The sequence below is a fragment of the Labeo rohita genome, chromosome 12, assembly GCF_022985175.1.
Source record: "Labeo rohita strain BAU-BD-2019 chromosome 12, IGBB_LRoh.1.0, whole genome shotgun sequence".
Taxonomy (NCBI): domain Eukaryota; kingdom Metazoa; phylum Chordata; class Actinopteri; order Cypriniformes; family Cyprinidae; genus Labeo; species Labeo rohita.
Genome location: NC_066880.1, coordinates 28,942,677 through 28,960,394, shown reverse-complemented (window position 1 = coordinate 28,960,394; position 17,718 = coordinate 28,942,677). Strand labels below are relative to the sequence as shown.

The 17,718-nt window shown below is 40.0% G+C and overlaps 1 protein-coding gene across 1 annotated transcript in view; it reads right to left on the bottom strand.

Moving 5' to 3' along the window:
* Nucleotides 1-17,718, bottom strand: part of LOC127174246 (arf-GAP with dual PH domain-containing protein 1) — a 46,446-nt gene that overhangs the window by 23,245 nt on the left and 5,483 nt on the right. The window contains exons 2-3 of the mRNA XM_051124595.1: nucleotides 3,876-4,006; nucleotides 2,358-2,449 (exon numbers count right to left, since the gene is read on the bottom strand). Of these exons, the coding sequence (XP_050980552.1) occupies nucleotides 2,358-2,449; nucleotides 3,876-4,006 (223 nt within the window). The remainder of the gene's footprint in view (nucleotides 1-2,357; nucleotides 2,450-3,875; nucleotides 4,007-17,718) is intronic.

The following is a 17,718-nucleotide window of genomic DNA, read 5'->3' as shown; positions in this document are numbered from 1 at the left end:
TCCAGAACAAAGATTTACAGATAATTTACTCACCCCCTTGTCATCCAAGATGTTCATGTCTTTCGTTCTTCAGTCATAAAGAAATTATGATTTTTGAGAAAAACATTTCAGGATTTTTCTCCATATAATGGACTGATATGGTGCCCCGATTTTGAACTTCCAAAATGCAGTTTAAATGCGGCTTCAAACGATCCCAAATGCGGTTGTAAACAATCCCAGCAAAGGAAGTAGGGTCATATCTTGTGCAACGTCTGGTTATTTTCATACTTTTTTAATCTCAAATGCTCGTCTCGTCTTATTCTACCTAGACTGTTTTTGTTCCGGTTCATGACAGTTAGGGTATGTCAAAAAACTCCCTCATGTTCTTCCTCAAACTCATAATTGTCCTATATCGCTGTTTTACCTTTTTTGTTGAGGGTGTTTGATCTTCTTTGCATGTTCACTTTGCAAAGACTGGGTCTGAACTTCTTCAGCGATGTAGGATGATTTTTAAATGATTTTTTAAGTTGAGGGAGAAAATACGACTGGAGTTTTTGGACATACCCTAACTGTCTTGAACCAGAAAACACAGAGTTTAGGGAGAGAAAAACAAGACAAGAATTTGAGATTAAAAAGTATTTAAATTGCGAAAATAACCGATCGTTTCGCTAGATAAGACCCTTCTTCCTCGGCTGGGATCATTTACAACCACATTTTAAACTGCATTTTGGAAATTCAAAATCAAAATCAAATTAGTCAAAGGAGAAGTTCATTTACAGAACAGAAATTTACAGATAATTTACTCACCCCCTTGTCATCCAAGATGTTTATGTCTTTCGTTCTTCGGTCATAAAGAATTTATGTTTTTGAGGAAAACATTTCAGGATTTCTCTCCATATAATGGACTTCTATGGTGCCCGTGATTTTGAACTTCCAAAATGTAGTTTAAATGCGGCTTCAAAGGCTCTAAACGATCCCAGCTGCGGAAGAAGGCTCTTATCTAGCGAAACGATCGGTTATTTTCTAAAAAAAAAAAACTTTTTAACCTCAAATGCTCATCTTGTCTTGTCTGCCTAAACTCTGTTTTTTCCAGTTCAAGACAGTTAGGGTAAGTCTAAAAACTCCCATCTCATTATTTTCCTTCAAAATCATCCTACATCACTGTTTTACCTTTGTTTGTAAAGGGTGTTTGATCTTCTTTGCATAAACACTGGGTTGGTACCTCTGCAACGATGTAGGACAATTTTGTTGGAGGAGAAATTGAAATGGGAGTTTCCTGACATACCCTAACTGTCATAACCTGGAAAAAACAGAGTTCACATAGAGCTAGACAAGGCGTCTGAGGTTAAAAAGTATATAAATTGTAATTTTTTTTAGAAAATAACAGATCGTTTCGCTAGATAAGACCCTTCGTCCTTTGCTGGGATCGTTTGAAGCCACATTTAAACTACATTTTGGAAGTTCAAAATCGGGGCACCATTAAAGTTCATTACATGGAGAAAAATCCTGAAATGTTTTCCTTTGAAAAACACAATTTCTCTACGTGAAAGATTACGCAATCAAACAGCCTCAGAGAGAGTTAAAACAACTAACAAGGTAATTATGACTGTGCTTCTTTCAGTTATGTCTAATGTATGTTTAACATCGCAACATCATAATTTCACATTTATTTCACCCAGTTGTGGCTAAATTGGTTGTAATTTTATTACAACTTTACTCATAATGTAATTTTTTTTTGTTTGTTTTTTTTGTTTAACTCACAATGACCTTTTTAACCCTGAGGCAGAAACAGGTTCATACACTGGAAAAAATGGTGTAGGGTTAAGAAACAATTCACTCAAATTTTGGAAGTTCAAAAAGGCACCATATCAAAAAACACAATTTCTCTACGACTGAAGAAAAAAGACATGAACATCTCGGATGACAAGGGGGTGAGTACATAATCTCTAAATTTTTGTTCTAGAAGTGAACTTCTATTTTTAAAATGAAACAGAGATGTCTATATTGCATTTGAACACACGTGAACAGAACATTTTGTCCAAAGTGCTACTCATCATGAAACGCAACCTACAAACAGGAAGGAAGTAATTGTCTACATCACTGGACCACATTCTCAAGCCATGTGAGAAAGCAGTCCCTCTGACGGCCTGTGTGTGACAGTTCAAAAACCCCCACAATGCTGCTGCTGCTGATGATGTCAGAATAACCACAAGAAAGCAAACGCCACCAGAGCCTTAAAGCTACAAGACTCTAAGTGCACTCAGTAGGGAACAGAAAGAAACAAGCCTGGCATAGCAAGAGCAATCATTGTGTTTTCTTGGAAGCGATGCTGTACAGTATTGAGGATGTAAATATTATGATGTTTGTTTGCATCCTACCTGCAGTCTGAGTGGGAGGGCCGGTAATAAAACGGAGGAACTTGCTGCTCATACTTGGCCTTTGCTACTTTGTTCCCCATAGACGTGATGAACTACAGGAATAGAATGCATTGCATGGTTTACAGGCAAAATATTAAACAAATAGCTAATACTTTAGTATATTTGTTAACAATAGAACAGTGAGCAATACTTTCAAATAATTTATTCAAAGAATCGTTTAGCCACAAATGAAATTTGCTGAAAATATAATCATCCTCAGGAACATCCAAGATGTGGTTGAGTTTGTTTCTTCATCAGATTTGGAGAAATGCAGCATTGCATTACTTGCTCACCAATGGATCCTCTGCAGTGAATGGGTGCCGTCAGAATAAAAGTACAAACAGCTGATAAAAACATCCACAAGTAATCCAAACCACTCCAGTCTATCAGTTAACATCTTGAGAAGACAAAAGCTGTGTGTTTGTAAGAAACAAATCTATCGTTAAGATGTTTTTAACTAAAATATGAGTTGATAATAATGCTTTCTCCAGTAAACAAGTCCATCTCCTGTAGTCTCACATCAAAATCCAGCCACATATTTGTTTAGAGCTGTTTTGAATTGTAAACGGTGCTTAATCTGTGCAGATTTCTCTCCTAATTTAGACCAGACCACTTTTTTCACTGGAGGAAGTGTAATTATGGATTATGGACTCATATTTTAGTTTAAAACATCTTAATGATGGATTTATTTCTTATAAACACAGCTTTTTTTGGCTTTACAAGAGTGGTGTGGATTAGTTGTGGATTATTGTGATGTTTTTATCAGCTGTTTGGACTCTCATTCTGACGGCACCCATTCACTGCAGAGGATCCATTGGTGAGCAAGTGATGCAATGCTGCATATCTCCAAATCTGATGAAAAAACAAACTTATCTACATCTTGGATAGCCTGAGGGTGAGTACCTTTTCAGCAAATGTTTTTTTTGTCTTTCAAAAGGTTGTTTAGGATTTCTGAAGTAAACATGTAATTATTATTGCTTTTCTATGCAAAACTCACTTCTTTCATACTGTAAATCCCAATGTAACATACAGTTGTAAGTTAATGTGTTTTTTAATGTAATTATATGGGATTTTTCGCCTGTTTCATTATCAACCTAATGAAAAGTCTGATGTGAACATAAGCGCCACTAATTATTCACAACTGTTATAAAAGGCAGTTTTTAATTTAACGCTTCATTTACTTGTGCACTTTCATTATTCAACGGTTTGATGGCTCCGTCCATCACGTCTCTGTTCAGATTATCACAAACATCAGCTCTCTTTAGACTCCCAGGCTCACGTTGAGCACTAATGGTTTGCATCCCCAATCTTTTAAACAGGCAAAGAGCCAATCAATCTCTGTGGCTCCTGAGATTACTGCAGATTTGGATGGTATTCAGGAGATCAGAAAGAGCTGGTTTGTGCAGTACATCCAGCCCCGGAGCAGTAAACAGCCTTCAGCCCTCAAAAAAACCTGCCTGTGGATCATCTGTGGCTCACCTCAATTTCTTTATCTTCAAATGTGTCCTGCAGCACAGACTTCACCTGGTTGAGGCTTTCAATACTTCTGTGGATGAGCGAACATGACTGGCACACGAATACACCCAGTGTCACGGACACCCAATCTGGCTCTGAGGAAGAAGAAGAAGATTTAGACATATTTGAGGCTCAGTAACTGCATCCCCATTTGCATACTTGGAGTATGAATCTGCTGGTAAAGGAAGTGTGTTGCAAAAACAATTTTTAAATTTGTGCATTTGAATTGCATTTAAAAGTTGGATTACACAGCTGGATTGCACATGTGAAAGCTCCACATTGCATTGATTATAGTTGCATGAAAAAGACTGGCCAGCAAATGATTTTTGCTGTCTGTGCTGACATGTCTGCAAAATGATTTTACGTTGTTTCTCGAATATTTCGCAACACTTTCGAAGTGAAATGTCCAGTGAGTGGTGCTAAAAAGCACATTCAGTTTTATATGAACTAGACGAACATGAATGTAGAAGTGCTTTAATTAAGCAGACTGCTGTTTACAGTATATCGCCACAGTTTGGAAATGCAATGCACTAAAAGGTTAAAGCTACAAACCTGATCCTGAAGCTAACTCCTAGTTCTAACAAAAGCAAATGTGTAAAAACACATTTACTGAGGCAACAAGTCATTTTATGTTGCTTCTACAAGTTTCATTGTGACTTGTGTTTGATGGACTCGCTTCACATCACAAGTGCAATACTGTACCGGGTGTTATCCTGAGCAAGTTTACACGTCAGAAATTACAAACATATGGAGCTAGTTATGAGATGCAAACATCAAAATATGTTAGTTTACAAATCATGCACTATGGTAAAAGTGTTTTGGTAAAACTGGTCAACATGACCAGTATAAACCAGCAAAGGACCAGCATTAACCAGCTTAAACCAGCATCAAAACATACCTAACCAACATATGCAGTTTTTTTCACCAGGGGTGCAAGGAATCACACAAAAATATGTCTTTATTAATTGAAAATCTTACACTGTATTCATTATTTGTCTGAAAAGGAATAAAAATTGCTGGTGATTTACTGCAACTAGTGTTCATTTCAACTGGAAACTGCAGAGAAATGTACAAATAGGTATGTTTTTGGAGTTTTAACATTAAAACATTGGTTAAAAAAAAGCTAATTTTCCACCAGAAATAGTAATAGTAATAGAAAAAGCACAATATGCAGTAGATTGCACTAATTCTATTTCTACTACAGTTGAAGTCAAAAGTTTACATACACCTTGCAGAATTTACAAAATGTTAATTATTTTACCAAAATAGAGGAATCATACAAAATGCATTTTGAATAAGATAAGACTTGAATAAGATATTTCATATAAAAGACATTTACATATAGTCCACAATAGAAAATAATAGCTGAACTTATAAGAATTACCCAGTTCAAAAGTTTACATATGCTTAAAACGTAACACTATGTTGTTCCCTGAATGATCCACAGCTGTTTTTTTGTTTAGTGATAGTTGTTCATGAGTCCCTTGTTTGACCTGAACAGTTAAACTGCTGCTGTTCTTCAGAAAAATCCTTCAGGTCCCACAAATTCTTTGGTTTTTCAGCATTTTTGTGTATTTGAACCCTTTCCAACAATGACTGTACAATATTGAGATCCATCTTTTCACACTGAGGACAACTGAGGGACTCATATGCAACTATTACAGGAAGTTCAAACGTTCACTGATGCTCCAGAAGGAGAAACGATGCATTAAGAGCCGGGGGGTGAAACTTTTGGAATTTGAAGATCAGAGTAAATTTAACTTATTTTGTCTTCTGGGAATCATGTAAGTATCTTCTGTAGATTCTGAAGGGCAGTACTAAATGAAAAAAATATGATATTTGTACACATCTTCAAGAAAAAAGTACACATCTTCATTCTGTTCAACAGTTTTCACCCCCCGGCTCTTAATGCATTGTGTTTCTTTCTGGAGCATCAGTGAGTGTTTGAACCTTCTGTAACATATGAGTCCCTCAGTTGTCCTCAGTGTGAAAAGATGGATCTCAAAATCATACAGTCATTGTTGGAAAGAGTTCAAATACAGAAAAATGTAGAAAAAAAAAAACAAATAATTTGTGGGACCTGAAGGATTTTTCTAAAGAAAAGCAGACAGCTTAACTGTTCAGGACAAACAAGGGACTCATGAACAACTAAACAAAAAAAAACAGCTGTGGATCATTCAGGTAACAACAAAGTATTAAGAATCAAACATATGTAAACTTTTGAACAGGGTAATTTTTATAAATTCAACTATTATATTTTCTTGTGGACTAAACGTCTTTTATGTGAAATATCTTAATCAGATCAGTACTAAATAAAAAATAACATGCATTTTGTATGATCCCTCTTATGTTGGTAAAACAATTGACATTTTGCAGATTCTGCAAAGTGTATGCAAACTTTTGATTTCAACTGTATAGTATGCACAAAGACAATAAAGTCAATGCTATAGCATTTATTTTCTTACGCATCTATAGACAAAAATACAGAACGCTAACAGCGAACTGCAGCAAAACCTCTTTAACAACTGGTTAAAAAACAGGGCTGTCTGTGTGTTTTTTTAATCCCTTCACGGTTAATGCTGAGGTCTAAGTGGTTTAAAAACTACATACAACAAAAGGTTTTTTTTATAACAGTTAAACCAGTTAGTCTCAGATGAATGTTAAACACAGGTGAACCCACTTTACGAGGGCAACAGGAAGGTCTGTAATGTCACCCGCAACTCACACATACACGCCCTCTCAGTACGCACAGACAACAGCTCACACTAGTGTCACGATCTCAGAGAAACTGAGTTTGACACACTTCAGGTGCGAGTGTTGCTAAACGCTGGGAACTCCTGATCCGAACGGCCTGAGGCTCGCATGGGAGTGTCAGCTGTAACAAAACAGGCATAAACAGAAAGTCAGGTTTTCTGACTTCGTCAAGTGACGCAATGCATGAGAAAGCATGTCATACAAGTGTGTCTAACACTCACTGTGCAAAAAAAAAACAAAACAGTGAGGTTATTGTTTCAGTGAGAACGAGGGGCGATTGGAGAGAGCGGCAGCAAGGAAGAAAGAAGATAGAGAGGCTTGTGATCAAATGAAACGGACTTTGTTTTGCCTTTTACCCACTTTTAGGTCCTATTCTTGACCAGTTATCTGCTGATCAAGGAGTGGCTCCGTCTGCGACCAGACTACACACCTTAAAACCAGCTGCCAGTGTGACTAGTTACTCATAAACTTATACAGTTGCTAGACTCTGTTTCACAGCTCGTTAAACACATACGAGAGCACAAAAGCACTGATTTGTTTATACTTGGTCTTAAAGGGACAGGGATCCGATTATTACTCACTGTCATCATTAACTCACACTTATGTCATTCTAAACCCACATGACTTTCTTCAGTGAAACACAAAATGAGATGTTTTGAACAATGTGCGGTTGCTCTTTTCCATGCAGTTGCACTTAAATGGGACTGAAGCTTGAATGGACACAAAAGCACAATCAAACTGCAAATAAAACAACTGGATAAATGCATTACAAAAAGTAGTAACCTGCTTTAAATAAATATTTCTACGTGATTTAACCTATATAAAGTAGTTTTGGAGGTATAAATTGATATATTTAGGTTGATTCAGCCATATTAAATTATATTTTTGACATGAATAAAAAACATCTAAGTTGGATGTTACTATTTTTAAGTTACCTTTTTTTTTTTTGTGTAGTCTACAGAAGCCTTATGTTAGTTTTGATTAAAACTTTAAAAAGAAAATTTTAAAAAGTAAATAAAAAGTTATTATTTGCTGATAATCTGCAGTTATTATTATTATGTATTTTCTTTTTTTTTTTTAGTGTAGTCTACAGAAGCCATATGATAGTTTTGGTTAAAACTTTAAAAAGCAAATTTGAAAAGCAAATAAAAAGTTATTAATAGCTGATAATCTGCAGTTATTAATATTATACTCTTTTAGTGTAGTCTACAGAAGCTATATGATAGTTTTGATTAAAATTTTAAAAAGCAAATAAAAAGTTATTATTAAAAGTTAAAAAAGTTTATTATTAAAAGTTAATATTAAAAGTTATTATAAGTTATTATAATCTGCAGTTATTATTATTATATTTTTTAATTGTATTTTTTATTCATTTTTAGAGTATTCTACAGAAGGCATATAATAGTTTTGATTACATTTTCTAAAAGAAAATAAATTTCTTTTCAAATACTAATTTTCTAAAAGAAAATTGTTATTTGCTGATAATCTGTATATTATTATTAGTAGTAGTTTTAGTGTAGTCTACAGAAGCCATATGATAGTTTTGATTAAAATTTTTAAAAGAAAATTTTAAAAAGCAAATAAAAAAAAGTTAATATTTGCTGATAATCTAGTTATTGTTATATATATACATATATATATATATATATATATATATATATAAAGAGTTCAGATGCAAAACCAGCTAAAAGCCATCTCTGTCAAAAATGAGATAATGTTACTGAGTAAATGCTCCTAACACATAGTATATGTCCATCAAATACTTCTACTTCAAACTCACTAAATTTCAGCCTCAGCCCAATCAGAAGTATCAGCACTTACATAGAAACCTATACAAAGTAGCCAGAAAAAAATGCTCATTTTAAAGAAATACGTCCGATGGATTTAGAGGCTTTTGCATCTGAACTCTTCATATATATATATATATATATATATAATTGTTTTTTTTTTTTGTAGTCTACAGAAGCCGATATTTTTTATTAAAAAAAAAAAAAAAACAATTTTAAAAAGCAAATAAAAAGTTATTGTGTGTACACTGTAAGAAAAAGTTGTTTCAACTTAAAAAAGTAAGTGTTCATGCTGCCTTTAAATTTGAAGTTTAGTCAACATTAAATGTTAAGTTGTACTACAGAAAAAATTATGGCAGCATGAACACTTACTTTTTCAAGTAAACAACTTTTTTTTTTACAGTGTCACAAATTTTAAAAAGCAAATAAAAAGTTATTATTTGCTGATAATCTGCAGTTATTTGAAATATAATAAATATTAACTGAAATAAAATATTAAATATAAATGTTAACATAACATATTCAGCTTGTTTCAGCAAGAAATAAAAAAAAACATGAACTGAAATAAAGTAAAACATTTTATATTAATGCTAAACATTACAACCTAAACTTGCTTTATTTCAGCTAGTTTCAGAAAGAAATAAAATACACATTATTTGAAATCAAGTAAAATATTAATGTTAACATATTAAAAATAAACATTTTATTTCATCTAGTTGCCAAGACACCATTTGCCATTTGCGTTTAGTTTAACTTGCACTAAAATAATGAAAACTAAATAAACTAAAACTACAAACGAAAACACAGACAGACAATTAGAAATCACTCGACTTTTAAGAGCTTGAGTATTTAAAGTGGCAGATGACAAAACTGCAGTGTGTGCTTATAATAAATCATAAACAATTATCATGCTTAATAATATAATTATCATTACTTTTATCATTCTTGGTGTTTAAGTCAGATTTGACAGTGAATCATGCATAACACTTTTGTGAACCACTCAACAGGATCAATGGAAACACTCAGACTGAAAAAAGCTTCAAACTGGCCTGACTACCTTTAAACGTGGTTCAATGCTCAGATCATAAAACTTTATGATGAATGTAAAACCTTTTGCACCCTGTTTGCACTATGATCAGATGACAAGTGTAAAGATGTGAGTACTTTTGTAAACAGGGTTACAGTGTCAGCAGCGTCTGGATGATCTGCATGTGTTTGATGACAGCAGTGCGCTGATAGCTCTGACCTTTACTCACTGAGTGACACACGAATCGTGCGCTTCACCAGAGATTGAGCGGCCTACTGACTCAACGACTACACGCGTTGCCAAAAGCATCTGTGAAACTAAAACATCGCCACGCGCTCTGTGTTGCTGTGTGGCTGCAGTTATTCTGGGTATGCCACATTTCTGAAAGATTTGATGTTCGTTGTATATATTTATATGTGTGTGTGAATATAGGCAAAAAGCATTTGTGCTGTGACAGAGCGAAAGAGATAAGTCAGCGCTGAGAATAGCCATCCATCCCACTCAATGCAGCCTAATTTGACAACCAAAAAATAAATAAATATACTAAATCCAGGTGAAATTCTGCAACGGATAATACGAGATTCACTTGATATCTTGACAGTCAAGTGAAGTCAAACTGGTTTGTTCAGCATTTTTCAACGCACACTGTTTCAAAGCACCTTTAGAGAAAATCACGATGTTATCATTTATAATATCTTAATATTTTAATGCCTTATATACCTGTTTAGTAAATTAAAGCTGGGCAAAAATCTATTTTACATTTTGGGAGAATATGATACTTTACATGAATGTACTGTATGAATGTGGATAAAGTACATATATGTAGAACAGGACAATAATAAAGTTACATCTTCCCTAAAGCAACCTTAGGGAAGCAATTTGGATGGCTGTCAGTGCCATGCACTTGCTAGGGTGTTTTGGGTTTTTAGGATGATTAAGATATTTCCTAGGTGGTTACTTACTCCTAAGTCTCCATGATATTATTGTCTTTATTTATGCATTTATTTATCATCTAACCACTTAGAAAATTAATAGCATACAGGCAAAGCATAATATGAAGGGTTCATGGTTTTGTTTAATTTCTATAAACCTGATAAGATCCATCTTTTCACACTGAGGACAACTGAGGGGCTAATATACAACTATTACAGAAGCTTCAAATGCTCAATGATGCTCCAGAAGGAAACACAATGCATTGAAGGGGTGAAAACTTTTGGAATTTGAAGATCAGGGTGAATTGAACGTATTTTGTCTTCTGGGAAACATTCAAGTATCTTATGTAGTTTCTGAGAGCAGTACTAAATGAAAAAAAATATGATATTTGGGCAAAATGAGAAAAATGTACACATATTCTGTTCAAAAGTTTTCACCCCCCGGCTCTTAATGCATCGTTTTTCCATCTTGGAGCATCAGTGAGTGTTTGAACCTTCTGTAATAGTTGCATATGAGTTCCTCAGTTGTCCTCAGTGTGAAAAGATGGATCTCAAAATCATACAGTCATTGTTGGAAATGGTTCAAATACACAAAAATGCTAAAAACCCAAAGAATTTGTGGGGCCTGAAGGATTTTTCTGAAGAACAGGAGGCAGTTTAACTGTTCAGCACAAACAAGGGACTCACGAACAGAGCTGGGTAGTGACTGATTACATCAGATTCCAGATTCCGTAATCAGATTCCAAAAATGAAGTACTTGTAATTAGAGTAAGTTACATTTTAAACATTTTACTCCTAGTCTGATTACTCATAATCAGACTACAGTTCCTTTTTTATGGATTGCATGATCACATATTATTTACACAATAGCAATAAATTGATTCACTCTAATTTCTCTTTTTTTTATTTCTTAAATTTTCCTTTCTAATATAGCCTACCGATTATATGCATTCAGAAAGTCCAGTTTTGTGGACATTCACACACACTAGTCATTTGTCAGGTGGCGACACAGCATTTAACCACTAGATTTACAAAAATCATTTCAGGTTTAAGTAGTATGAACAGCCATGTATTATTATATCTTTGGAAGCTTTAAACTCATTAAAATGCATTTATTCACATTATTTCTTATTTACATGTAATGCAGGCATTCCAAAACGTTTGTCATCTATTCTAAACCTTATTCACCAAATATACTTGAAGTCTACAGTAGCCAACATTTGAAGTGGGTCAAAACCTTTCATCAAAGTTGTCCTAAAACTAAAACAATACCCGTTCTTTGATGAACTTTGATGAACTTTTTTTGATCCACTTCAAATGTTGACTACTGTATACTTTAAGTACCCCTGAGATTTTGATATAAATATTTTAATAAGTATATCACGTTTGCATGTTCACGGTTTCTTGATTAATGGTCACATGGCATGCAGGTAAATAGAACAATTTAATCTTTTTCAGTAAGTGTTTTATTTTAATTGTTATTTTAAAACAAAGACTACAGAAATACAAAGATGGTTCACTCAAATACTTATGAATGGGAGAAACTACAACACGTAAGATGGAGGAATAGTCCCACCTTCTAAACGAAAAAGCAATTCATTTCAGATTTTTGTAGCTGATTTGACATATGCAATTTAATCTCAATTTTTGAGATTTTACGATTCGCCCACTCTGTAAGATAGGACTTGGTCTTGTACAAGCTGTCCAGAGGTGTTGCAAATATGGCTGCTGAGTGATTTTAATTTTAATTTTTTATGATTTAATTAATTGTTAGCTTTTCATTAAACTCACAAATCCCCTGCAGTTCCTTTACGAACCCAAGTGTGGAAAACCTTGATGTAATATAAAGTTTAATGCACTTCATGTTGTAAATTACAATGAATAGAACATATTTTCTTACTCTTTGCATTTTTTACATCATTATGGTACAAGATAATCCTATTTAAATCAATGTGAATCTAAAAGTAATCCAAAAGTAATCTGATTATATTACCTAAAATGTGTAATGTAATGGATTATGTTACTGACTACAATTTTTGTCATGTAATTTGGAATCAGTAATGCATTACAATTTGTAAGTAATCTATCCAGCTCTGCTCATGAACAACTATCACTAAGTAAAAAAACACAGCTGTGGATCATTCAAGTAACAACACAGTGTTAAGAATCAAGCGTATTCAACTACTATTTTCTCTTGTGGACAGTGTTGGGCATGTTACTTTAAAAAAGTAATTAGTTATAGTTACTAGTTACTTCTCACAAATAGTAATTGTGTTAGTGTCACAAGCGCGGTCTCTGTGGCTCCTCCCGTCCCGCGCCAGCGGGAACCCTCTCCTGAATACTGACTACATTTCCCACAATCCCGTGCCTGGGGCCGCTCCCTTCCGGTTCCGGGTCTCACGGTTCACATCCGCTCTGGCGGCCATTTCAGCGTGCCTCGCCGGCGCGTTCATTGCGAAGTTTTGTTTGTCATGCCCTCAATCCTGAGCGTTATTTATCGGACTGCCTTTACTGTTGTCAACCGGACTGTTACCTCTCTTAGTGAACCTCTGCTGCCTGCCTTTTGTCGACCCTTGCTATCCCCACGGACTATTGCTCTTGATCGCTGCCGGCCCCGACCCTTTGCATGGACTCTGACTACCCCTTTGTATTTGCCTTCGTTGCCCCAGTCCGTTGTTGTTGACCCTTGCCTGTCCGATTTCAATAAATCGTTGCATATGGATCCTACGACTCAAGATTCGTCATCGACCTCGTCACAGAAAACTTCGCCGCCTTCGGATCCAGCGACGGTTTCACAGTTCGCGTCGGAGATGTCTGCCCAAGCTACCATGCTAACCCAGCACCAGCAACAGCTAGAACGGCTCACCGCCCTGACGGAGCAGCTGGTGCAAGCGGTTCAAGGATTACAGGTAGCCGCACCTCCCGTCGCCACTTCTCCTCCGCCACCTGCACAAACCCCAGCGGTTCAGCCCGTCGCCGCCAGCCCTCGTCTTGCCTTCCCAGAAAAATTTGACGGAACAGCAGACAAATGTAAGGGATTCTTACTTCAGTGTACTCTGTTTGTTAATCAGCAACCCAACCTTTACGCTACGGACGAGAGCAAGATAGCGTTTGTTTGCTCGCTTCTGACTGGAAAGGCTCTCGAATGGGCCACCGCGGTGTGGGACCTCGGGCAATCCACTTACCCCACGTTTGCTAATTTCCTCGTAAGCTTTAAGGAGGTTTTCCAACCTGCTCCCGAAGGAAGCGAGGCGGGGGAGCAGATCATGGCGTTGCGGCAGGGACGCCGCACGGCCGCCGAGTATGCTCTGGATTTTAGAACACTGGCAGCGCAAAGTGGATGGAATGACGGTCCTCTCAAGTTGCATTATCGCAAGGGACTCAACACTGATCTGCAGGTGGAGCTTGCCTGTCGTGATGAAGGACTTTCACTGAGTCAATACATCGACCTCTCCATCAGGATCGACAAAGTAATGCGGTCTCGCAAGCCCAGCCGGAATCTCCCTGCCACGTATCTGCCACAGCCGTCGGCTTCCACTAACCCTGAACCCATGCAGCTGGGAACGACAAGACTCACCATCGAGGAGAGGGAGCGTCGACTGCGTAACAACCTCTGTCTCTACTGCGGACAGGCTGGTCACATCCGCGCCACCTGCCCGACTCGTCCTCCACGACCTCCCACCTCGGTGAGTGCTTCTAAAACCTGTTTGAATCATTGTGAGATACCGGTAACGCTTACTTCAGATGGCATATCAGTCCCGACCAGGGCTCTTATTGATTCCGGCGCTGCCGGTAACTTTGTTGACAAGGACTTTGTGTATGCTAATCGTCTCCCTGTTCTGTCTTGTGCTCACCCCGTGGCAGTGGCCGCCCTCGACGGGAGACCATTAGGGACGGGCCGCGTCAGTCACGTCACCAAGGACCTCACCCTCCGTGTTGAACCTGGTCATCAGGAAACTATCCGGTTCTTTGTGATAACCTCACCACAGTCACCCCTCATCTTAGGCTATCCATGGCTTAACCGTCACGAACCCACCATCTCCTGGGCTAGAGGAGTCATCACCCACTGGTCACCGCACTGCCTGGAACACTGCATCCACTCAACTCCTCAAACACCACCCAAGCCAGCCACGCCTCCACCTTGCAGCTCCATCCCCGTGGAATACCAGGACCTGCTCGAGGCATTCAGCACAGTCAAGGCATCTGAATTACCACCTCACAGGCCAGGGGACTGTGCTATTGACTTAACACCTGGGGCTTCACCACCTCGAGGTCGTGTTTTTCCACTATCTCAACCAGAGTCTCTGGCTATGGAGGAGTACATCAAGGAGGAACTAGCGAAGGGGTTCATTCGTCCCTCAACCTCACCATTCTCAGCTGGTTTCTTCTTCGTGAAGAAGAAAGATGGAGGTTTGCGGCCTTGCATCGATTACCGTTCCCTGTAACGGTATCGGTACTTAATGAGGTAACCATTAAGTACCGATACCCTCTACCCCTCGTCCCGCCAGCTCTGGAACAGCTACGGTCTGCAAGGTACTACACAAAGCTAGATCTTCGCTCAGCTTATAACCTGATCCGCATCCGAAAAGGCGACGAATGGAAGACGGCTTTCTCCACCACCTCAGGTCACTATGAATACCGGGTGATGCCCTTCGGCCTGGTCAATAGTCCGTCTTATTTTCAAGCTTTTGTTAATGATGTTTTCAGAGATATGCTGAACCGTTGGGTCATTGTGTACATGGACGATATTCTGGTCTACTCCGACTCCTATGCCGAACACGTCCAGCACGTCAGGTCGGTCCTCCAACGCCTCGTCCAACATAAATTGTATGCCAAGGAGGAGAAATGTCAATTTCATCAGCAGAGTATTGCCTTTTCGGGGTACATCATCAGTCCGGAAGGTGTGGCTATGGATGAGACTAAGGTCAGGGCCGTACAGAACTGGCCCCAGCCTAGAACCCTCAAAGAGCTGCAACGGTTTCTAGGATTTTCCAACTTCTACCGAAGATTCATACGCAATTTCAGCTCGGTTGCCGCCCCACTCACAGCTATGGTCAAGAAGGGCGAAACCCGTCTCACCTGGTCACCTGACGCCCTGAGTGCCTTCCATGAACTTCGGCGGAGGTTCACCACAGCCCCTGTCCTCCGTCACCCAGATCCTCAGCTACCCTTCCTTGTAGAAGTTGATGCCTCAAGCACGGGCGTGGGGGCTGTGCTTTCACAGAAACAGGGAGAGCCTCCAAAGACCTTCCCCTGCGCCTTTTTCTCCCACAAGCTCAGCCCAGCCGAGAAGAACTACGATGTGGGTAACCGTGAGCTCCTCGCTATTAAGCTCGCACTAGAAGAGTGGAGGCACTGGTTGGAGGGGGCTTGTAATCCTTTTGTCATCTTGACTGATCATAAAAACCTGGAGTACCTCCGATCGGCCAAGGTCCTTAACCATCGACAAGCTAGGTGGGCACTCTTCTTTACCCGCTTTAATTTCACCATAAATTACCGTCCTGGGTCCCAAAATCTCAAAGCTGACGCTCTGTCTCGTATACATGAACCTGACCATGCCATCCATCCGAGTCCATCCTTCCAGCGTCCATAATTGTCGCACCAGTCACCTGGGACGTCATGACAGAAATCACGGAAGCCCAGGCCCAAGACCCTCCTCCAGCAGAATGTCCAGACAACCTCACTTACGTACCCGCAGTGCTTCGCTCACGCATCCTCTCCGAGGTCCACACCGCACCCAGCTCAGGGCATCCAGGTATTGAGGCCACACTCGATCTCCTACACAATCGTTTCTGGTGGCCCACAATGCGCCATGACACCATAGACTATGTCAAGAACTGTGTCACCTGCTGTACCACCAAGACCCCACGTCAACTTCCCGCAGGTCTGTTGCAACCCTTACCTGTACCCAAGCGCCCCTGGTCCCACATAGCCGTGGACTTCGTCACAGACTTCCCTCCATCTCAGGGTCACACCACTGTTCTGTCTGTGGTCGATAGATTCTCAAAAGGCTGCCGCTTCATTCCTCTCCCGAAGTTACCTACTGCTATGGAAACTGCTGAGGCCCTCTGCAATGCTGTGTTCCGCTATTACGGCCTCCCAGAAGATATCGTGTCGGATCGCGGCCCTCAGTTTACCTCCCGCCTCTGGTCAAACTTCCTCCGTCTTCTGGGAGTAAACGTAAGTCTGACGTCAGGTTACCATCCGGAGGCCAACGGCCAGGTTGAGAGGCTGAACCAGGAGTTGACCCGCTTTCTACGCTCGTACTGCCACGACCACCAGGAGGACTGGAGCCGTTACCTCCTCTGGGCCGAATACGCCCAGAACTCTATCCGTAAAGCATCCACTAACTTAACACCTTTTCAGTGTGTCCTAGGGTTCCAACCTCCTTTATTTCCCTGGTCAGGGGAGCCATCTGACTTACCCGCGGTCAACTCCTGGTTCCGACGGAGCGAGCAGACCTGGAACCGAGCCCATGTGCACTTGCAAAGAGCGGTCCGCAGAACCCAGGCCCAGGCGGATCGTCGACGTCGACCCAACCCGACCTACGAACCCGGCCAATGGGTCTGGCTCTCGACCCGGGACCTGCGCCTCCATCTACCTTGCAAGAAACTAAGCCCCAGGTACGTGGGTCCATTTAAGATTGTACGTCAAATCACTCCTGTATCATTCAGACTTGCTTTACCACCCGAGTACCGCATCTCACCAACCTTTCATGTTTCCCTGTTAAAGCCCGCTGGCCCCCCGGATGGGGGGGGGATCCTAGACGAGACCGCTTCGCAGAGACCAGCCCCCCTGCTCATCGATGGCGAGGAGGCTTACCGAGTCAACACCTTACTGGACTCCCGACGCCGGAGCGGTCGCCTACAGTACCTGGTCGACTGGGAGGGCTACGGCCCCGAGGAGCGGTCCTGGGTGCCCGCCGAAGACATCCTGGATCCCTCCCTCACCGTGGACTTCCACACTGCTCACCCGGATCGGCCAGGGCCCCGACCCAGGGGTAGACCCCGGCGTCGGTTGCCTCCTCGTGCCAGGAGGCACTCGCAGGGGGGGGGCTCTGTCACAAGCGCGGTCTCTGTGGCTCCTCCCGTCCCGCGCCAGCGGGAACCCTCTCCTGAATACTGACTACATTTCCCACAATCCCATGCCTGGGGCCGCTCCCTTCCGGTTCCGGGTCTCGCGGTTCACATCCGCTCTGGCGGCCATTTCAGCGTGCCTCGCCGGCGCGTTCATTGCGAAGTTTTGTTGGTCATGCCCTCAATCCTGAGCGTTATTTATCGGACTGCCTTTACTGTTGTCAACCGGAC